Source organism: Macrotis lagotis, chromosome 1 (assembly GCF_037893015.1).
Source record: "Macrotis lagotis isolate mMagLag1 chromosome 1, bilby.v1.9.chrom.fasta, whole genome shotgun sequence".
NCBI classification, from domain to species: domain Eukaryota; kingdom Metazoa; phylum Chordata; class Mammalia; order Peramelemorphia; family Peramelidae; genus Macrotis; species Macrotis lagotis.
This window is the reverse complement of record NC_133658.1, coordinates 741,002,253-741,024,431: the sequence shown is the minus strand read 5'-3', so window position 1 is coordinate 741,024,431 and position 22,179 is coordinate 741,002,253. Positions and strand designations below refer to the sequence as shown.

The following is a 22,179-nucleotide window of genomic DNA, read 5'->3' as shown; positions in this document are numbered from 1 at the left end:
CAAAATACTTTTCATGAAGTAGCCTTGTGCAGTGGGTAGTACAATTCTTCCCATTTTAGATGTTAAATGATTTTTATATAGTTTGTAGGTTATAACTCTTAACCCAGATCTCCTGATTCCTAACTTTTTCATCTATTTTAATCTGAGATAAAATAAACACATATTTTCATTTTATTTTTTAAAGTTTCATTGATGCCTCTTGTCTTAAAACACAATTATTTTCCAGTGTTTTCCAATCACCCCAAAATCTCTTCCTATAATAAAGAAACAACTACAGCTGATTCTCATTATTTGTAGAATCCATCTTTATGTATTTGCCTACTGTCTAAAATCTATTTCTAAGCCTCCAAATCAATGACCACTTTGGGTGGTCATCCATGGAGATATATAGAATGATGAAAACACGGAAACCTCTGATGTGTATGATCCTAACCAAAGTTGAACAAGGCAAATGTAATCAAGTGTCCTTTTCATTATTTCTTTCAGTGCCAATTATTTTTTGCATTTTTGTTACTTTTTTGTTGATGATTTCAATGTTTACAATGTCCCCCAAGTAGAGTGCTAAAAAATTGTTTAGTGTTCCTGAGCTCTACGAGACTTGTAAGGTAGTTTATAGAGAATATTATTAAATTATTAAATATTAAATAAGTTTTGTTAAGTCATGAGCTATAGAGCTGTTGGCTGAGAATTGAATGTTGATGAATCTACTAATATGATGAAGAGGAAATTTGCCTAGAGGAAATTTGCCAGTCTCTTGTGAGGTTGCTCTGGAAAGTGCTAAAATAAATATTGTGAGCAGAGACCTGACGGATTTAATCCTACATAGGAATTGTTCAGTTTTCACTATTTTAGTATTTGAAAATTTATAGAACATAACTACTGTGAATGATGAGAATCAACTGTATGTAAAACTAGCTGACTCTTGTGTATTGCTCACTGTGTATCTAGAGGCTCTCTAGTATTTTATTTTTATTTTATTTTTGATATTGGGATTAAAGTGACTTGCCCGAGGTCACACAGTTAGGCAGTTATTAAGTGTATGAGGTTGTAGTTGAACTCCAGGGCCAGTGCTTTATCTACTGCATCACCTAGCTTCCCCCTCTACTACTATTTTAATCATCTGTCCTCTAGAACCAATAACTAATCATTGCACTTAAGGTAAATTCAACCACATTCTAGCTTGGTTTTAATTTGTTTCCCTGCAGATGTGTATTCTTTTTTCTCTACTTTCTTTACTCTGCAAAAGCTCATACAAGTACTCCCATGTTTCCCTGAATTTCTACATTTGTTATTTTTTTGTGGTATAAAATTATTCCATTACATTCATGTACCACAATTTGTTCAGCTTTCTTTCAGTTGATGTTTCCAGTTTTTTGTTAACACACACAAAAAGACTTCTGTGAATATTTGATGAATAAATGAATAAATTTGAGGAATAAATGCCCTGAAGTTGGTTTATTGATCTGGGTAAAAGGAAATGAAAGCTTAGTAACTTTTCTTGTATAATTCCACACTGTTTTCCAGATGTTTGACTATTCTATCAACAATTCATTAGTAGCACAACATGAAGAGCCAAGGCAACACCACAGATTGTACCTCCTATAATGTAAATTTATTCCTAAGGAAATAGGATTTCTGATGCAGTATTTGTATTTTTTGGGCTAATTCTGGGTAGCATTAATAAATGTTTTAGCAGAAATGTGTGATTTTTATGCTTTTATGAGTAGAGAAAATAGGTGACTGATAGTGCAGAAAGAATGTTGTATACTCTGAGGCAGTTTTTTACTTTGTCAGCTGGTTTTGCTTTATTATTTTTATTTGTTAACCTTTTTTGAGTAAGGAATAGTGGGGAGGTTATTTGATATAAAAAACGGAATCAATAAGCATTGAAAAAAATTGATTCCTTTAATATTAAAAATTTGCTAAGTTATTGATCTTTTTATATTTTATATCATTCAGCCATTTAGTCTTATCTTACTTTTTGTGATCCCATGGACCATACTGTCCGTGGGATTTCTTGGCAGAGATACTGGAGTGGTTAGTCATTTCCTTCTCTACTAGTTTAAAGTAAACAGAGGTTAAGTAGCTTGCCTAGGATCACATAGCCAATAAGTATCTGAGGCTGAACTAGAACTCAGGTCTTGCTGAGCTATGTCCAACATTTTATCCACTGAGACATTATTCTTATTTGTTTTGTCTGATATGTTTTCTCTTATAAAGCTGCATCTCCAGTTTTATCATGTCTGTCTTCAGGGAAATTATGTTTTGTTTCATAGTTTGTTTTTTAAAGAAATGTATCTTACACTTATACTTGTTCTTTATATTGAGTTCACCTATTATTATGGATGTTAACATGTAAAGATATAAATTTGATTTAAATTTTTAAAATTTATTTAGAATTTATACTTGAAAGTTATGCTTAGCTTTATAAATCCACTGAATAACTTGAGAAGGTAATATTTTGATGATGATACCTTAACTATCATGGAAAAAATGAAAATAGAATGTAATTCATTCATTTAATTTTTTTATTAGGGAGACTGAAGGTTAACATGGGAAATATTTATTTGAAACAGAGGAATTATTCCAAAGCCATCAAATTCTATCGAATGGCTCTAGATCAGATTCCAAGCGTCCATAAAGAGATGAGGTGAGTTTGTATTCATGTACTCATGAGGTTAAAACAATTATAACACTTAATTTTTTATGCTTGTGAACATACTGGGAGGAATGGATACCATTTAGTCTGCTTCTTGGAGCATATGATAATAGTGAGCATTTCATAGCACTTCAAAGGTTTACGGAGTGCTTTATGAATTTCTCATTCTCTCTTTTCAATACACTTGGGAGGTAAATGTTTTTGTTCATTTCTGTACAGCCCTACATGACTCCATAGATTTTCTTCATGGATTTTTTGGCAAACACTGGAATGTTTTGCCATTTCCTTCTCCAATGTGTCGCCATTTACAGATGAGAACTGAGGTAAATAGGGCTTAAGTGACTTGCCCAGGGTCACACAGTTAACTCTCTCAGGCCAGACTTGAACTCAGATCTTCCTGAATCCAGGCTCAGTATTCTACCAGTATAGAATGTTCTGATAGTCATTTGCTAGCACAATTTATAATTTAACCTTTAGATTAAAATTGAGTTAAAAAACATATTCATTCACTTTCCCGTTTTTATAAAATATCTCTGTTAGACTTCCATTTTAAGTTTCTTTTAGTATGGAAAGGTACTAAATATGAGTTAAATAATGTGACAGCACATTATATTTTGTATGTTTGAAGTTTGGTTCCATTTCATGTTTTGTCCACTATTGTATAGTTAATCCGGATGAACCAGAGAGAGATATTTTTCTTGTACTTGGATCCTAAAAGGTTTTTTAAAAATTTCAAAAATTACAGTACCAAAAATGTATTTTTATCTTCTTTCCCCTACCCCCAAAAAAGGTTCTATGGTGAGACATAACGTAATCTGGTCCTTGAGGACTTTATAATCTAATTAGAATTGGTACTTTTAAATAAAAAGATACATAATAATACATGTGCTAAATATCAAATTGTGATCAAGACAATAAGTGTTATAGGAATTGAGTCTGTGTTTGTCACCAAGCCCTTAAGGTATTCAGAAAAGACCATGGAGAAGGTGAGACTTGATCTGCTTGGGCCTTAAAGGACGGTTAGAACATGAAACCAAATGAAGAGGAGAAGGCAGTAGCCATGTGAAAAAAAGACGCAGCTGACAGAATATGCAGTGTTTACAGAAAAAAACTTTAGCTGGATCATGTTCTTGGTTTAAGGAATTCTTTTAGAGATAGATTAGCAAAAGAGATAGGAGCAAAATTAGGAAAAGCCCTAAATGCTATGTTGGGAAATTTGGATTTTAATAAGATAATCATGTATATATTTTTTCAGGATTAAAATAATGCAAAACATTGGTGTTACATTTATTAAAACTGGTCAGTACTCAGATGCTATTAATTCATTTGAACACATAATGAGCATGGCCCCAAATTTGAAGGCAGGCTTCAATTTGATCTTGAGTTATTTTGCTGTTGGAGACCGGGAAAAAATGAAGAAAGCTTTCCAAAAATTGATTGCAGTCCCACTGGAAATTGATGAAGATGACAAATACATTTCACCAAATGTGAGTATAAAAAGGACATTTTTGTAGTCAACTTTTAATTTTTTGTCTTTTATTGGTAAATAAACAACATATGAATCCTAAATCATGTGATATTCAAACACATATTTACCTTGTATTTACCTAGCCCTTTAAAAATTTTTTTCTATTAATCAAAATTTGTTTTTTTGACCTCACTTCCCCCATTCCCTGGAAAAGAGGGTGAAAAATTCAAATACTAATAAGAAATACACATAGCCATGAAAAACAAATTCCCATGTTGACCTTGTCAGGTGGTAGATGGTGTGTTTCATTATTGGTCCTCTGGAACCACTGTGTTGATCAGAGTTCTTAAAAAATCAGTCTGTCTTTTATAGTATTATTGTTATATAAATTGTTCTTCTGGTTCTGCTCATTTCAATATGCATCAATTTATGCAAGTCTTCCCAGGTTTTTTGAAACCTTTCTTTTCATTATTTCTTAAGGCATAGTAATATTACATTATATTCATATACCTTAATTGGTTCACCATTTCTGGCTGTTGGGCATTCCCTTAGTTTGTCACCACAAAAAGAACTAAATTTGTATGGGGCCTTTCCTTCATTCTTTGACCTCTTTAGACTAGTAGTGATAATGCTAAGTCAAAGGATAGGTACAGTTTAGTAAATTTTGGAATTTAATTCCAAAATACTTTCCAGACTGGCTATACTAGTCAATTAAAATGGTTCTGCTAATAGTGTATTAATGTAGTTCTTTTCTGTCAACTTTGCGAGTCTTGAAGGGTATGAGGTAGTACTTCAGAATTAACTTTGCATTTCTCCAATAATTAGTGATTTAGAATTTTTTTTTTCATATATTGGCCCATTTAAAAAAAATCTTAAGTAGCTTTGTTACCATAGATAACTTTATTGAAGGAAAAATAGACTTTAGAAAAATGAAATTATTCTCCCACATCAGGTCTGAATTCTATCTCAATTTTGCCATCTTAGTTAGAACTCATTTTTGACCAAATAGTAATGAGAGATTTTTCCAATTTTCTTTTTTAGGATGATCCTCATACTAACTTAGTGATTGAAGCTATAAAAAATGATCATCTAAGGCAAATGGAGCGTGAAAGGTAATGTTCTGTATTTAATAGTTCAGTTTCTGAAAAATCTAATTTTTAGAATTCACTTTATAAAATTTTGTGTTCAACAAATGATTGTTTTTTAAATTCAGCACATCAAAGTATTGAATTTATATAATGTTGGGAAGTTTATGACCCACTTAACTTCCTTTCTACTTGATTCATTAGTTCAGCTACATCCTCTTATTTAGTTTTATTTCCAATTGAGACTATTTGCTTACTAAAAGAAAGAATTTCCACTATTCTTATACTTAGCAGTTGAGTAACTGGGCAAGTCATTTAATCAGTATAGATTCTTTATCTTTAAAATGAAGATAATAAAATCTGAATTATCTACTTTATTATTGTAAGAAAAACACTTTTAAAATCTTAGACATTTATAGAAAAAAAGGAATTATTATTAGCAATAATTTTTAAAATTTATTAATTTATTTTTCCAGCTATATGCAGAGTTTCACGTTTTTCTCCCCACCAGGGAGAGATTATTACTGGAGAAGTACATTAAACATATATTAATCATGTGATTAGCAACAAATTTAACAACAAATAAAGTTGTTAGTCAACAAATATTGAGTGTTCAATGTATGCCAGGCAGGCTAAGTACTGGAGATGTAAAGAAAGATAAGTCTCTGGGATGCAGTAGCCCCTGAGATTCAGGGGAGGGGAGGGGACAGACACATAATCCCTCATGGACCTACAGAGGAGGGCCTGGCACCCAGCATTATGCTTATCTTGGCCATAAAACCATTCCCACTGCCAAGCTTTTTCCATAGCCCAGGGAGTAGAACAGGGGAAACTTTGGGGCCAAAGGTCATTTAATGAGGCTAAGGAAATGGAGATGCACCTGATGATTCATACTATGGTTCCTGGGTCCCACCTGATGATTCATACCTTCACTCCTAGGTCCCTTGTAGGAGGTACTTTTTCAAATTATTAGATTAACCAAATATTTTAGTAATTTTTACATCCTAGGGTTGCTCATCCCTTTTCTTCCTCCTACCAAGTCTTTACTTGAGCATCTTGAATGTTCAAGAACTCGCCACCCCATGGTGAACTTATTCTGTTCTATTTTTCTCATCAGATTAAGTTTCTTGAGAGCTGCCGCTTGTCTTTCTCTGTATGTCCAGTGCTTAGCTGAGTATCTGAAGCACCATAGACACTTAATGTTTATTGTCTGACTAATAATCATGTTGTCAAAATTGTTGCTAATAGTAATTCCTCATTTTTCTGTAGATGTCTGAGGTTTAAAAAGTCTTTTCTTTCAGCAGTGCTTTAAAGTTGATAATTATCTTCATTTTAAAGCTAAAGAAACTGAGGCATTGATTAAATGACTTGCCCAGAGTTATTTCACTGGCAAATGTTAGAATAGTGGAAATTCTTCCTTTTATAATAAGCTCCTCTATAACTTCTGTTGTTGATGTTGGTGATTTCTAGACCAAGTACAATCAATTTTATGTCTCTTGGATATGACATTTCTTCAGATGGTTGAAGCCATTGATAATGTGTTTCCTAAGTATCTGTTCTCTGTGCTAAATATCTTATTTCTTTTGATTGTTTGCTATATGACTTTATTTTAGTTTCCTCACAAAATGTATTTGCCTATCTTAATTACTTTTCTAATTAAAATGGAAATTTTTCATTTATTTTCAGGAAAGCCATGGCAGAAAAATATATAATGACTGCAGCTAAACTCATTGCTCCTGTAATAGAATCATCTTTTGCAATAGGATACGATTGGTAAGAAATTATGTCAGGCCTGTTAGATATATGGTAATCTCTTTTTATAGTTACGAATTGGTTTCTAGTTCTTTTTCTCACTAATTGAAAAAGAAAAAGAGCCTAGGTTTTGCACTTAGCATACATATTTTAAATCTTCATAAAATGTATTATCTCATTTGATGCACTATCTAAAACGATACTTTGGGTACTTTAGTACTTTTTATATTTTGATTCACTTGTAATCTAATGGGTACAAGTTCTCCCACCAGTAGTTCAAATTATCTATAATTTTCTTATTATTAGTCTGTACCATGTCTATTTTATAAATAATTATCAAGGAGTCCTCTCAACATGCTGAGGTTTTTCTACTAGAGATACAAGTAGAGCATGCAGGTTGTCCTTCCTTCACTCTGGTTATATGCCTTGCCCACCTTTAGACTTTTTTGTGATAATTTTTTTTGGCATATCTACAAACTCACTATTGGTAATATGTTGTAGCCTATTGCATCCTGTTCACCTTACTCTTCTGCCTTGCTCTTTGGGAGACTTAGGTATTCTATGATTGATAGGCATTGTTGTTTGTCCTTCATTGTCAAAGAGGATTTTATCATCAGGGAGTTGATGCCATGACATGCAAGTGAATTGAATTTAAGCGAGGTAGGGCTGTGCAAAATCACCAGCTTTACTTTCTTCTCTGGAATCATCAGGGTCCAGTGGCAAGATATAGATCAGGATGACTATAAATGGAATACCTTGGTCTTTTTTTTTTTTTTTGGAGGCTTTTTAAAAAATTTTTTATTTTTGTACAAATGATGTTTTTTTATACATTACTAAAATATTCTTGTTTAAGAGTAAACATAATATCCCCCCCAAAAAAAATATAGACCCTCATGAGCAATAAAGTAAAGGAAAGAGAAAAAATTTTTTAAAATTAAAAAAATAGAAGGGGCAGCTAGGTGGCACAGTAAGACGGAGCACTGGCCCTGGAGCCAGGAGCACCCATGCCCAAATCTGGCCCCAGACACCCAACAATCATCCAGCTATGCAACCCTGGGCAAGCCACCCAACCCCATTTGCCCCACAACCCCCCCAAATAATAATAATAATAATAATAATAGTAATAATAATAGTGCTTCAGTCTGTGTTCCAACACCACCAGCTCTCTCACAGGTAGATTGTATTCTTTAGGATAAGTCCATCACAAAAGCTACTTCGATATTTTTCCACTGCTGCCATTGCTGATCGCAACTCCCTCCATTTGTACTCCCCTACTACCATACACTATTCCATTCTGTCCCTCTTCTTAAATGTGCTGTAGGGTAGCTGAGTGGCACAGCAGACTGATCACCAGCCCTGGGGTCAAGAGGCCCCGCGCCCACATACCACCGCTAAGGCTCAGCAACCACCTGGCCCTGTGGTCCCGGACAGGCCATCCAATCCCAGCCCCTTGCAAGAAGTAAAAAAGAAAATGTGTTATATCCGACCACTCTCTCCCCAGTCCACTCTCTTCTCCATCACTCACATCCCCCCCCCCCTTCCACGTGTCCCCCTTCTCTCCTTCTTACTCTAGATGTCTATACCCCATAGAGTTTATATGCTGTTTCCTCTCTGAGCCACCTCTAATGAGAGCAAAGCTTCCCTCATCCCCCCTCACCTTCCCCCCTTCCATATCATTGCAATGGCTCATTATAATAAAAAAAATTTTACTATATGAAATATATTATCTTACTCCACCTCTCTCTTACTCCCATTACATTTCCCTTTTAGCCAATGACTCCATTTTTACAATATATTATATCTTCAAATTCAGCTCTCTCCTGTGCTTCATCTATAAAAGCTCCTTCTGCCTGCTCTATTAAATGAGAAGTTTCTTATGCGTATTATCAGTATCATTTTTTTTTCCTATGCCAGAATACATGTAGTTTATCATCATTAAGTCCCTCATATTTTACCCTTCTCCTCTACTTTTTATGCTTCACCTGAGTCCTGTATTTGAAGATCAAAATTTTTATTCAGTTCTGGCCATTTTAACAGGAACATTTGAAATTCCCCTGCTTCATTGAAAGTTCCATCTTTTTCCCCAGAAGAGGATGTTCAGTTTTGCTGGGTAGTTGATTCTCGGTTGCATTCCAAGTTCTTTTGCCTTCTGGAATATTATATTCCAAGCACCACGAGCCTTTAATATAGTTGTTGCTAAAGTCCTTTGTGATCCTGACTACAACTCCATGATAATTGAATTGTGTCCTTCTGGCAGCTTGTAATATTTTCTCTTTGACTTGGGAGTTCTGGAACTTGGCTATAATATTCCTGGGATTTTTTTTTTTTAGATCTCTTTCTAGGGGAGATTGGTGGATTCTCTCAATTTCTATTTTGCCCTCTGCTTCTAGAATAACTGGGCAATTTTCCTATAGGAATTCTTTAAAAATGATGTCAAGGCTCTTTTCCTGATCATGACTTTCAGGTATCCCAATAATTTTTAAATTATCTTTCCTGAATCTGTTTTCTATATCAGTTGTTTTTTCAATGAGATGTTTCACATTTTCTTCTAATTTTTCATTCTTTTGGTTTTGAAGTATTGTGTCTTGACTTCTTGTAAAGTCAGCAGCTTCCTTTAGTTCCATTCTACTTCTGAAGGATTTGTTTTCCTCAGAGAGCTTTCTTAATCTCTTTTTCCATCTGGTCAATTATACTTTTTAAAGCATTCTTCTCCTCAGTAACTTTTTGAACTGTTTTGTCCATTTGACCTATGCTGGTTTTTAACATGTTATTTTCTCCAGCATTTTTTGGATCTCCTTGACTAAGCTGCTTATTTCATTTTCATGTTTTTCCTGAATCTCTCTCATTTCTTTACCCAATTTTTCTTCTATCTCCCTCACTTGAATTTCAAAATCTTTTTTGAGCTCTGTCAATAGCCTGAACCCAATTTCCATTTTTTTTTTTTGCAGTCTTTAGATGCAGGAGCTTGTACTTCCTCATCTTCAGATTGAGTATTTTGATCCTTCTTGGTATCATAGACAATGTCCTCCTCAATGGTGTTCCTCTTTTTTCTCTGTTTACTCATTTACCCAGCCTGCACCTGGTTTTGGGGTGCTTCCTGAGCTTTTAAGTATTATTGGGACATGCCCCCCAACAAGGATCTCCGTGTGAGGCTCTGTCTTCCCCTCCTGGTCTGTGAATGATCACAAGTGTACCCCTTTGCCATGGGGCTGAGGTGGGGGTCCCCTGCTGTTCTATGGGGGGGGCCTAGACTGTGATCATGATCTGAATGTGGTCAGAGCCCCAGAGTCCTGTTCCAGGTACAGAGGACAGACCTCGGAAGTCTCTCTCCACTCCCCTAACTTTGATATGCTGAGCACTCAAATCTCAGTTGCCTGGGGGTTCCTGCTTACCCACCTGCTTCACCTGCTTCCGTTTCCTGGGTCTAGGCTGCCACAGCCATGCTACTCACTGAGTACCCTGAGGTCTGGGTTTCACCTGCTCGCTCTGGCAGAGGCACCCCCCCCCAATCTTCCAAGTTGTGTCTGTTGCTCCTGTGTAGGTCAGGAAACTGCCCCCCTGATGCCGTGAGCTGCAGCTTCCAGGCTCCCTGGGGCTGCCTCCGGGAAGCTGAAGTTCCCTCACTCTGGCGGGCTGCCCCTCTAACCCCGTGGAGCAGGGCCTTTCCACTATTTTCCAGGTTACCTTGGGCTAGAGAATTGCCTCACTGGATCCCTCTGTGGGTTCTGTCTCTTGAAAATTTAGTTTTTATTTTAGATGTTTTGAAATATTGTGTATATATAGAGAGAGGGAGAGCACCTAAGAGAGGCTCTTCTGTTGCCATTTTGGATCCACCCCCCGACCTTGGTCTTTTTAAATTAAAGTCTTTTAACAGATTTCCATTTGTCTGAGGCAAAGCCCAATCAGTGATTAAGACTAGGTAAGAAATGACACTTTTACCTAATCAAAAGAAAATAATACAGATTTTATGTGGAAGAGAAAGACACTTAGTGTTTCTGACCAAAACAGAATATTACTTTGTATATTCATTCTGAGCCAATCAGGATCTAAAGAGTGACCAAGTATGTCTTAGCCTGGGCCTGTTGTTAGCCAATCCAGGAGAGCCAGAGTGATTTGGGTTTTATGGTCCTTACAAAGGAAATCTAGCACATAAACCCCCAGATGTTTTGCAGAGTTTTAACAATCAAAATTTATTTTCCTTTGGACAGAGCATAAATAGGTAAGGGTATGATACCCTATGTAGACAAAGGAAAGGGAAGGGAAAGGAAAGGAAAAAAGAAAGTAACTAATTTTCTTAATTTCCCCTACCTTGGTCACCTTCACTATGCAATAAGTTTCTGTGACTTTCTGTCACCTCTGCCTCCTAGTTTTCCTGGCTTCTTTCAGGTTCCAACTAGGATCTCCCCAAAGGGTTCCCCAGTCCCTATTATTTCCTTTATTGGCCGTTTCCTGTTTTATCCTTTTTTGTATCTTGCTTTTACACACACTTTATTTGTTTACATGTTGTGAGCCACTGAGGGGTAAAGATTGTCTTCTGCCTTTCTTGGTATCTATAGAATTTAACACAATTCCTGCCTCTTTAAAATATCTATTTTCTTTCCCAGTTTTTTCCATTATAAAATTTGGAAATTCTTTTCTAGGTAATTAATATTTTCAGATTTATCACATACTGGCATATTGAGTTTTATTTTTTTATTTTTCTTCTGCTAGTCCAGGACAATTACACATATCATTGCTACCTTTATATATGATTTCTGTGGATATCTTCCAAATGAATTTGCTATTTGGTTATTTGTTGTTAATTCTATTGGTATCAGCATGCAGCATCACTAGTGCAATATTAATATTAAAAAAGGTTTCAGGGAGAAACCCAGGATCATTAAGAGTGCTGTATTATTCTCCAAGGGCAAGACATCCAACTTTCTTCTTTCTATTCAATTCTAGTTCCAGTTTTTTGTCCCATCTGCAGATTCTGTCTGGTTCAGTTCTTCTTTAAGTTGTCCATCCAGATGCATATCAGAGAATGCACAATAGACATTCTTTTTTTTAAATATTCTCATTTTGTACAAATAATTTTTTTATACATTAATAAAATATTCTTGTTTAAGAGTAAACAAAATACCCCCTCCCCCATAAATATAGACTCACTTGAGCGATAAAGGGGAAAGAAAAAAATTAAAATTTAAAAAAAAATAATAGTAATAATTGTAGGTATGGCCAGGTGGCACATTGGACGGAGCACCAGCCCTAGAGCCATGAGTACCCGAGCCCACATCCTGCCCCGTACACCCAACAATCACCCAGCTGTGTGACATGCAAGCCACCCGAACCCCACTGCCCTGTAAAAAACAAAAACAAAAAAAAGACCCAAAATAAAATAAAATAGTAATAATAGTAGGGGTGGCTGGGTGGCGGACAGAGCATTGGCCCTTGAGCCAGGAGCACCCGGGTCCAAATCTGGCCTCAGATACCCGACAATCACCTTGCTATGCAGCCCCAGGCAGGCCACCCAGTCCCATTTGCCCTGCACCCCCCCAAAATAATAATAATAAAAAATGTGCTTGAGTCTTTGTTCCAACACCAACAACTCTGTCACAGGTGGATCACATTCTTTATGATAAGTCCATCACAAAAGTTACTTCCATATTTTTCCATCATTGCCATTGCTGATCTCAACTCCCTCCTTTTGTATTTCTCCACTATCATGTACTATATTTTCTCTCTCCTTTCACTCTGCCTCTGCTGTAGGGTAGCTGAGTGGCACAGCAGACAGATCCCTGCCTCTGGGGTCAAGAGGCCCTGAGCCCCCAAACCACCCCTTAGCCCAGCATCCAACCTGGCCCTATGGTCCCAGACAGGCCTTCCAATCCCAGCCCCTTGCAAGAAGTAAAAAAGAAAATGTGTTATATCTGACCACTCTCCCCCTGTGGTCCATCCTCTCCTCCATCACTCACATCCCCACCCCTTCCCCCTGCTCCCCCCCCTTCTTACTCTAGATGTCTATACCCCATTGAGTATATATGCTGTTTCCTCTCCTAGCCACCTCTGATGAGAGCGAAGATTCCCTCATTCCCCCTTGCCTTCCCCCCTTCCATATCATTGCAATAGCTTATTGTAATCAAGAAAAATCTTATTATATGAAATATCTTGGCCTATTCCTCTCCTTTTCTTTCTCCCATTACATTTCCCTTTTTTCTATTGACTCCATTTTTATACCATATTTTATCTTTAAATTCAGCTTTCTCCTGTGCTTCAACTATAAAAACTCCCTCTACCTGCTATATTAACTGAGAAGGTTCATATGAGTATTATCAGTGTCATTTTTCTATGCAGGAATACATGCAGTTCATCATCAAGTCCCTCATATTTTCCCCCTCTCCTCCAGTCTTCATGCTTCACCTGAGTCCTGTATCTGAAGATCAAACCTTCTGTTCAGCTCTCGCCATTCCAACAGGAACATTTGAAATTCCCCTGGTTCACTGAAAGTCCATCTCTTTCCCCTGGAAGAGGACATTCAGTCTTGCTGGGTAGTTCATTCTTGGCTCTATTCTAAGCTCTTTTGCCTTCCGGTATATAGACATTCATCTTTCACTTGCTTTTTCCTTTGTGAATAATCTTGTAGGGTAAGATATTTTCTTCTAGGCTCTAGTTTAATGACTACTATACGGAGTAGTAAAATTTTTTTTTGTTTTTCTTAGGGTTTGAATCATTACATGGTTATTAAAATTTTTAGCCTAGAGTTTAATATCAAGAAAAAGAGAAGCAATTTGAGCGTTGGGGTATTTTACCATTAGACTGTGAGCTCCTTGAAAGCAGGAAATGTTTTTACTTTTTTCTTTTGTTATCCTCAGGGCATTGTACAATGTCTGGCACATTAAACATTACTTAATAAATGCTTGTTGAATGACTAAATAGAAAATGAAAATAATGCCTATTGTCCCTTATTGCAGAATTGTGATAATCAGATGAAATAATATATGTAAAATACTTTGGAGCAGTATTCAGAAAAATGGCATATTAGGTAATATTACATCAAAGTTCAATCATTCTGTAGATATATCTTACATATACGTATTTTTAACATTTCAAGTACAAAATTATTTAAAATTTTCATCATAGAAGATTAAGAAACACAATTTTAAACATTTAGCCTTTACATTCCATATTTGGAGAATTTAGAAAGAGATATTTTGCATTTTGTTGCACTCTCCATAAGTTTAGTCACAATTCATTTTCTATCATTGCTTTTACTATATACTAAGAGTTATATACAATTTTCAGGGTGTGCATGGAAAAAATTAGATTTGACTCACTGGAGATCTAGAGTGATTAATTTATTATTTAATATCTGGGGCTTTATGCTCATAAACATGACCACTTTTGGTTTTTCCTATTTGGGTCATTTGCTTGCATTGAAAGTCTAGTTTACCTTTTTTTAAAAATTTTATCTTTATTTACAGCAAAGGGGTTAGGTGACTTGCCTAAGGTCACATAGCTAGGCAATCATTAAGTGTCTGAGGGCAGTCATATTTGAACTCAGGTCCTCCTGGTTCCAGGGTTGGTGCTCTATCCGCTGCTCCCTAGCTTACATTCTTTTTTTTTTTTAGATTTTTCAAGGCAGTGGGTTTAAGTGGCTTGCCCAATGGCACACAGCTAGGTAATTATTAAGTGTCTGAGGTCAGATTTGAACCCAGGTCAAGGCCGGTGCTCTATCCACTGAGCCACCTAGCCGCCCCTATAACTTACATTCTTAATGTGAAATTCAAGTTTTGAATAGTAACAAAACTTACCCAGAATGACTATTTGTAGTACCAAAACTTTGTATTTAATTTATAAAGGAATTTAGGGCTAGAAAGTAACTTAAAGATTCTATTGGTCAATCCTGTTTTTAACAGGTGAATAAGTAAGACCCACAGAGATCATTTAATATTCCTGTGGTCACTTAACTGCTTATTGCCAGTCAAGGAACTTAAGAATCCACATTTAGTTAACTTTAAATCATTACATAAATAGGCACTTGTATAGCTCTCTGGTTTTTCAGGCTTTTTACACACATTATCATATTTGATTTTTTCCAATAATTCTATAAGTTAAAGTAATCTTGACTACCCCTATTTTCCAGATGAGCAAATAGAGATTCAGGTGTTAGGCAATAGATATGTCCTGGTGCAGAGAGCACTGTAGACTACATGCTCATGATATGTTCTTTTCTTGTACCTCAGATGAAAGGTTGTCAGAGTACCGTCCAGTCTTAAGTCATGTTACATTACCCCTAACAACAATGATATTTCTGGCTAGATCTCCTACCCTTGCTTGTGTGTTGAAACTCTGTATCTAGTCTTTTGAGTCCCTTTCCATTATTAGGAAATAAGACTTCTATGTTGTAGAATAATGATATCATAGCATTTGTAGCAACCAAAAATTGTGTAATTATGTCTCTGATTCTCATGATATTTCATGTGAATTGTGAATGATTAAAATATTATGTCCCATAATATTCATTTAATATTTTATAATTGCTTTAATTACATTTAGTAAATAAAGATAAATAGTTTTTGGTCAAGATTAGAGGAAACTAAGAAACTTTTGAAGTAATCCAAAGGATAAAAATGTGTTTAGTTAAGTAAATCCCAAATCCCTTAAGCATATAATGATTGTTTATCTGGAGATGTGTTAACTTGCCAGAGCTCTCTTTAGCTTAGCTTACCTTAGCTGACCTAAAATTTAATTTTTAAATACTAGTGTTTTTTTATAGCTTAACTTGTGCTCTAATTTTATTTTTGGTTTGAGATGAACAGAAAAATTATTCTGGTTGTACTTCCAAATCTGCTTATGAAGAAGGAAATTGGAAGTTTAGAGATAACATATGTTATTAACTTGATAATATTATCTAAGTTGACAATTTTCTTACAGGTTGCCTTTATCCTATAAAATGTGCATCTTAATTATTTTCTGTTTTGAAATACCTAAATTGACCTTTTTGAAGAACCATTTAAAGCCATGCCAAATCATAAGGGTAAAGCAAAATGAACACTCTTTCTGTTTAAAAAAATTCTTTTGATGACCTTTTTCCCTTTCAATTACATTATTGTTCTTGAAATTAAAATGTTCCACAATACTTGTCAATATATATAAACATTTGTGTGTATATCTTTTATGTTTATTTTGCTTTGTTCCAGTATGAGATTACTTGGAAATTACACTACTAATAACAATCTTTGAATATATATTTATTCTTGAATCAATTTGAATAGCATAAAACAGAAACAAGACTATTAAAAATGGGCATTTTTAGTCATTTTTCAAACATTTCAATCCGATTCCTTATGACCCTATTTGGGTTTTCATGGCAAACTGGAATGGTTTGTCCTTTCCTTCTCCAGCTTATTTTACAAATGAAATACTCAGGCAAGCACGATTAAGTGACTTGTCCAGGGTCACACAGTAGTAAGTATCTGAGACTGGATTTGAACTTAAAAAGAGGGATCTTTCTGATTCCAGGTCTAGTGCTTTATCCACTGTACCACTTAGCTGCTTAAAAATGTGCATACCTATTTCCAAATAGGTAGTTTCCAAATAAAGGCAGTAAATATACCATCACTCAGATGTAAAATCCTGTCTCTAGCTACCCTTTGGACTCAAACTGACTTTCCACAAGATCTACTTTTCTTGATCTAATCTGACAAAAATTCATTTAACATTCTATTTAGTAGGTACTATCTAAAGTTTCTCGTATTAAATATAATACCTTCTCTCTCACTATGGTCCGAGAATGTAGTCAACAACATCAATTTTAATTTTCAGCTGAAAAATTCAGTGAGCATTTCTCACCCATTTTTTCCTTAATACATTTATATCCTGTTAGAGACTTCTCATCTCTTTGACTAGATGGATTTTATAATCTAGCCAAAATGGACTACTAGTCATTCAGAAATCTGATTCTCCTGTCACTAGTCTCTGTGATTAATGCAGTTCTCTTATATCTGGGGCACTTCTTTAAATTCATTGCTGGCCTTAGAGTAAGGAAAACCCTCACTTTTGCCCTTGAATCAAATGGTAATGCTCCAAAAGTTATTTAACCCCTAATAGCCTCAGTTTCTTTTCTTTTTTTTTTAGTTTTTTTTTTTTGTAAGGCACATGGGGTTAAGTGGCTTGCCCAAGGCCACACAGCTAGGTAATTATTAAGTGTCTGAGACTGGATTTGAACCCAGGTACTCCTGACTACAGGGCTGGTGCTTTATCCACTGCGCCACCTAGCCGCCCCACCTCAGTTTCTTAAAATGGGAAACTAGCACCTGTATTATATTGGCAATGAACAACTCTTTCTTAAATATTCTTCCTCAAAGTTCTTTACTGTTCTTCCACCTTCAAGAAACCTACTCCCTGCTGTTGAGAGTCAATAACAATCATACAGCTACCATCTGCTACTAAAGATTTTTGCTTTTTTTTCTAAATTTTAATCTATTTTTGTGGGAATCATTTTTCATTTCTTTGAATTATTTTTCATTTTTTGAAATTACTTCCTCTTTTCACCTTGATGTAGCTGATCCTGTCTTTCACATTGTGGACTTGAATGATCCTTGATCAAGGATTGATTAAACTTGACTTACCCATACTAGTGTTTGCAGTATCTTTAACAGTCACTGAAGCATGCTCTTTGAGAACTTTAGTTTTTAACACTTCTTCAAAGCCATATCCAAAAACACAGAATTTAAAATAGAACAAAAGAATATAATGAAACACACATGGCACAATATTTAGTACTCAACTAACAAATAACTACCTAAAGATGGGGAAACCAGCTCAATCTGGTTTTATCTCATAAAGGTCAAGATATTCCCCATCAGCATGATTTTTAATAGAGACATAGGCCTGACTATTTTTCACAAATGAAACATCAGAATTAGTGTTTATCCCACGTAATTTACAAAGGATTTGTATAGCTCAATAAGTAATGATGTTATTTGTCCTTCACATTCTCAAAGAAGACAATGACATCAGGGAGGTGATGCTGTGACAAGCACATGAATTGGATTTGATTGAGAAGGTGCTGTGCTAAGTTACCAGCCTCACTTGCTTCTCCAGAGCCATCTGGGTCCAGTGGCCAGATAAGAATAGGATGAATGAAGATGGAGATGGATATGAGGCAAGGTCACACAGCTAGTATCTAAGGCTGGATTCAAATTCCTGTCCTCCTGACTCCAAGGCCAGTGCTCTAACCACTGTTCTACCCAGCTACTCTTAGCACAATAAGTATTTATTAAATGAATGAAAGCCAATCCTCTGATCCCAATGCAATGTTTTTTTCTATTGTAGTGCAATGCCTCCTACATTCGAGGCAACTTCCCAAAATCATTTAAAAAATTGTTTTATTAGAGGTGGCTAGGTGGCGCAGTGGATAGAGCACCGGCCCTGGAGTCAGGAGTCCCTGAGTTCAAATCCTGCTTCAGACACTTAATAATTACCTAGCTCTGTGGCCTTGGGCAAGCCACTTAACCCCATTCCCTTGCAAAAACTAAAAAAAAAAAAAAAAAAAAATCCCAACTCTGTACAAATAGGACAACTAGGTGACACAGTGGATAGAGGGCTAATTGATCTGGAGGCAGGAAGACTCATCTTTCTGACTTCCAGTCTGGCCTCACACACTTACTGACTTTGTGACCCTGGGCAATTCAGTTGACTCTGCCTCAGTTTTCTCCCCTGTAAAATGAGCTGGAGAAGAAAATGGAAAACCACTCAAGGATCTTTGCCAAGAAAATCCTGAATAGGGTCATGAAGCGTTGTGACATGACTGAACAATAATAAAAATTAAAAAAAAAATTTATTTATTTAAGGCAACAGGGTTAAGTGATTTGCCCAAGGTCACACAGCTAAGCAATTAGTAAATGTCTGAGACTGGATTTGAACTCAGATCCTCCTGACTCCAGGGCTAGTACTCTATCCACTGCACCACCTAGCTGCCCCCCAAAATCTTTTTTTTTTTGCAAGGCAATGAGTTTAAGGGGCTTGCCTAAGGCCACACAGCTAGGTAATTATTATGTGTCTGAGGCCGGATTTGAACTCAGGTACTCCTGACTCCAGGGCTGGTGCTCTATCTTCTGCGCCACCTAGCCGCCCCCTTATCACAGTGCCACTAGCCACCCCCCCAAAAAATCTTTTGAAAAAAATTATTTTAGAAATAATAAAGCCAAAAAAGCCATGTGGTAATTATATATTTAACTTTTCCATCACAGGTGTGTTGAAGTAGTAAAAGCTTCTCAATATGTAGAGCTTGCAAATGATCTGGAAATAAATAAAGCAATTACATACTTGAGGCAAAAGGATTTCAACCAAGTAAGTTTTTGTAATATTTATTAAAGATATAATGATTATTTAGAATATTAGATCAAATAATGCTATTGTATATACTTATAAGTATATTTTGCTTTTGCTTTGATCAAAAAAAATTGGTTCATAATCACATTCTTTGTCACTTCATTTTAAATTGATACTTATTTCTCATCTTAAAATAAGAATTTCATATCAAGGTTGGTTTTGTGTTATTTATGATGCTTTTAAAAAAATAAAGAAATTAAAACCAATGTAAGAATTTCCAGTTCCTTAACCATGTTACCATGGTTAATTTCCTTACAAGATAAGAAGTTCTCAAACTTTCAATGTCTGTGGGCTACTTTTTAAATATTATGTTTTCAATAAGGCATGAAGCTCAAATTTACATTTAATATTGAATAATATTAGCAATGCCTTACAGTTGAATGACATTAAAAAAACTTTATGGCAATATACATGGTATTTGATCATTATTTCACTAATATATCATTAAAAACAATTTTGACTATTTCTATTGATTTTTTTCTGGGGGATCAGATTAGGATTTGTTGGGATCATATCCTTCTGAAAAATAGTCTATAGACAAAAAAGTTTGAAAACTTTTATCTTGGTTGGCAAGTGGTAAAAGTTTCTTGTCAATAAAGCTTTGCTATATTTCTGATATTGCTAAATGATTACTAAATGATATTTTTCCCCAGAAAATGTTTACAATATAACTGTTGAAAAGATAATATATCATATTTTTCATTTTTCTTGGGATTAATTTAAATCAGCATAAGGTCTGATGCCATTATTAACTAAAATATCTATTTACATTATCAATGTCTTGATGTTAACAATAATTTTAATAATGTTTTTCAATTGTCATTTTCACTCTCTCTTCAACATTGCTGCTTTTATTTGTATCTTGCTTTTTTGTTTATGTTCTGTAAGTATGAAGAGGTAGGTATAATCAAATGTAGGTTTGAAAGGAACACTGTTAGGTTAGAAATGATCAAGATGATATATACAAATGGCTCATAATAGTTATTTAATGACAAAACAGTGTAAAGAGAATAAGATATTACTTTTGCTCTATTGTTACTTAGAAAGAAGATGCTTCAGTTTCTTTGGTCATAATTATTTTTTCCCTTTTCTAATCAGTAGGAAAAAATGCTTTTGTCTAAAACCAGACAAAAATAAAGTAGGTTGTAAAGGATTAAATGAATTGTAGAGGTCATTACTGACCATTAATAACAATTCACTCAGTTGAATATTGAAGGTAGGATTATATAAATGCAGAGGAATAAATTGAAGTAGAGAATACAAATAGGCAACATATATATGCTTATATTGGTACAAAATGAAACAAGTTCAGATTGGACAATAATTGTTCTTTTGGAAGCTTTATTTTTTAAATTTTATCTTACTTTCTATTTCTCAAATATTAGTCAATTATATCATTTTATTTTAAAATACTTGAATAATATTTCATAAATAAATATTCATTGGACACCTCAAAAAGTCCCTCTTTGAAAAACCAAAATCTGAGCCAAAAAACTTGACAGTGTTCTTTCCATTAGCTTTAGTCTTTTTAGAATAGTTTGTTGTATAGAATCTTAATTGTTGTTGTGTTTCTGTTCAGTCATTTTTCAATTGTTTCTGACTCTTCATGACCTCATTTGGTGTTTTCCTGATAGAGATACTGGAATGGTTTGCCATTTCCTTTTCCAGATCATTTTACAGATGAGGAAGATGAGGCAAACAAGGTCAAGTGACTTGCTTAAGGTCATATGGCTAAGAAGTTGCTGGGGCTAGATTTGAATCCAGGAAGATATATCTTCCTGAATTCAGGTCCAGTACTATATACCCTGGACTACCTAGTTGTCCCTTAGAATCTTATTTACATATGCCATGTTTTCATTATTTTTAAAATCATTTTGGTTTTCTAAAGTTTGTATATTCTTTAGATATATCTTTATAATATAGTATCATTTTGTTAAAATATTCATTTAAAAATAATACTCATTAGCTTTCAAATGGGCTTTTGAAATTATGTATACTTTTTTTTTAAAGACATGACGGATTTTATTTCAGTGGGAGTACTTATTTTATAGTTGATATGTATTACATAGAAAACCACAAATTACAAGCTATCATTGATAAATGGTGAGTTTTACTTCTCTGATCTGATTTCGAAAACTTCCTGGAATGGTTGCTTATAGTATCACATACATAGCTGTACCATTTTGTACTTAGTTATAAGAATCATAAACTTTAGAGTGCCACTGCATTGCTTTATCTTTACATTCTACTAAACTTTAGATTTTAATAGATATGAGTTATAATCATTCACATATTAAATGCATTTAAGTAATGCATCTATATATATATATATATATTCATTATAAAAGTGCTAAAATGAAAAATTATGTATTTCAACCTACAGTCAAAATAAAATGAAGCTTATAAAGTTGATAGAGACAGGGAGGCTAAAGTTCTCACATTAACAGTTGGGTGATTGTATGTGGAGCCAGTGAGGTAGCTACTACACATGAGTAACATGAACTAGGAATATTTGTGAGGTAGGTTGGAGAGATTCCATGGCCTTCCACAGAAGGTTTCTCTATTCCACATTAGGAAGTAAGAAAGGTTCAGGAGCAAAGGAGTCATTTCAGGAAAATAAAGCACTCTTAGAATCATAAGTTCTTCATTTCATTTCAACAAACATTTAAAGCTTTAAGACACAACTGTTTGATTTAAAATAATGTGAAATCCATAGAGGGAAAATTTTAAACTAATGTTGATATGTATCTCTTACTTATATCATGAAATTGTTCCACACTATACTGCAGTATTTGTCAGCCTGCTTAGTAGGCTTATTTAAGTTCTGTCTAACATTTCTA

General features: G+C 34.7%; 1 protein-coding gene across 4 annotated transcripts in view; it reads left to right on the top strand.

Moving 5' to 3' along the window:
- IFT88 (intraflagellar transport 88) overlaps nt 1-22,179 on the top strand; it is a 126,458-nt gene that overhangs the window by 21,557 nt on the left and 82,722 nt on the right. For all 4 annotated transcript variants that reach the window (XM_074216243.1, XM_074216242.1, XM_074216241.1 and 1 more), the window contains 5 exons: nt 2,536-2,650; nt 3,915-4,146; nt 5,169-5,239; nt 6,899-6,985; nt 19,198-19,297. In XM_074216243.1, coding sequence (XP_074072344.1) covers nt 2,536-2,650; nt 3,915-4,146; nt 5,169-5,239; nt 6,899-6,985; nt 19,198-19,297 — 605 coding nt within the window. The remainder of the gene's footprint in view (nt 1-2,535; nt 2,651-3,914; nt 4,147-5,168; nt 5,240-6,898; nt 6,986-19,197; nt 19,298-22,179) is intronic.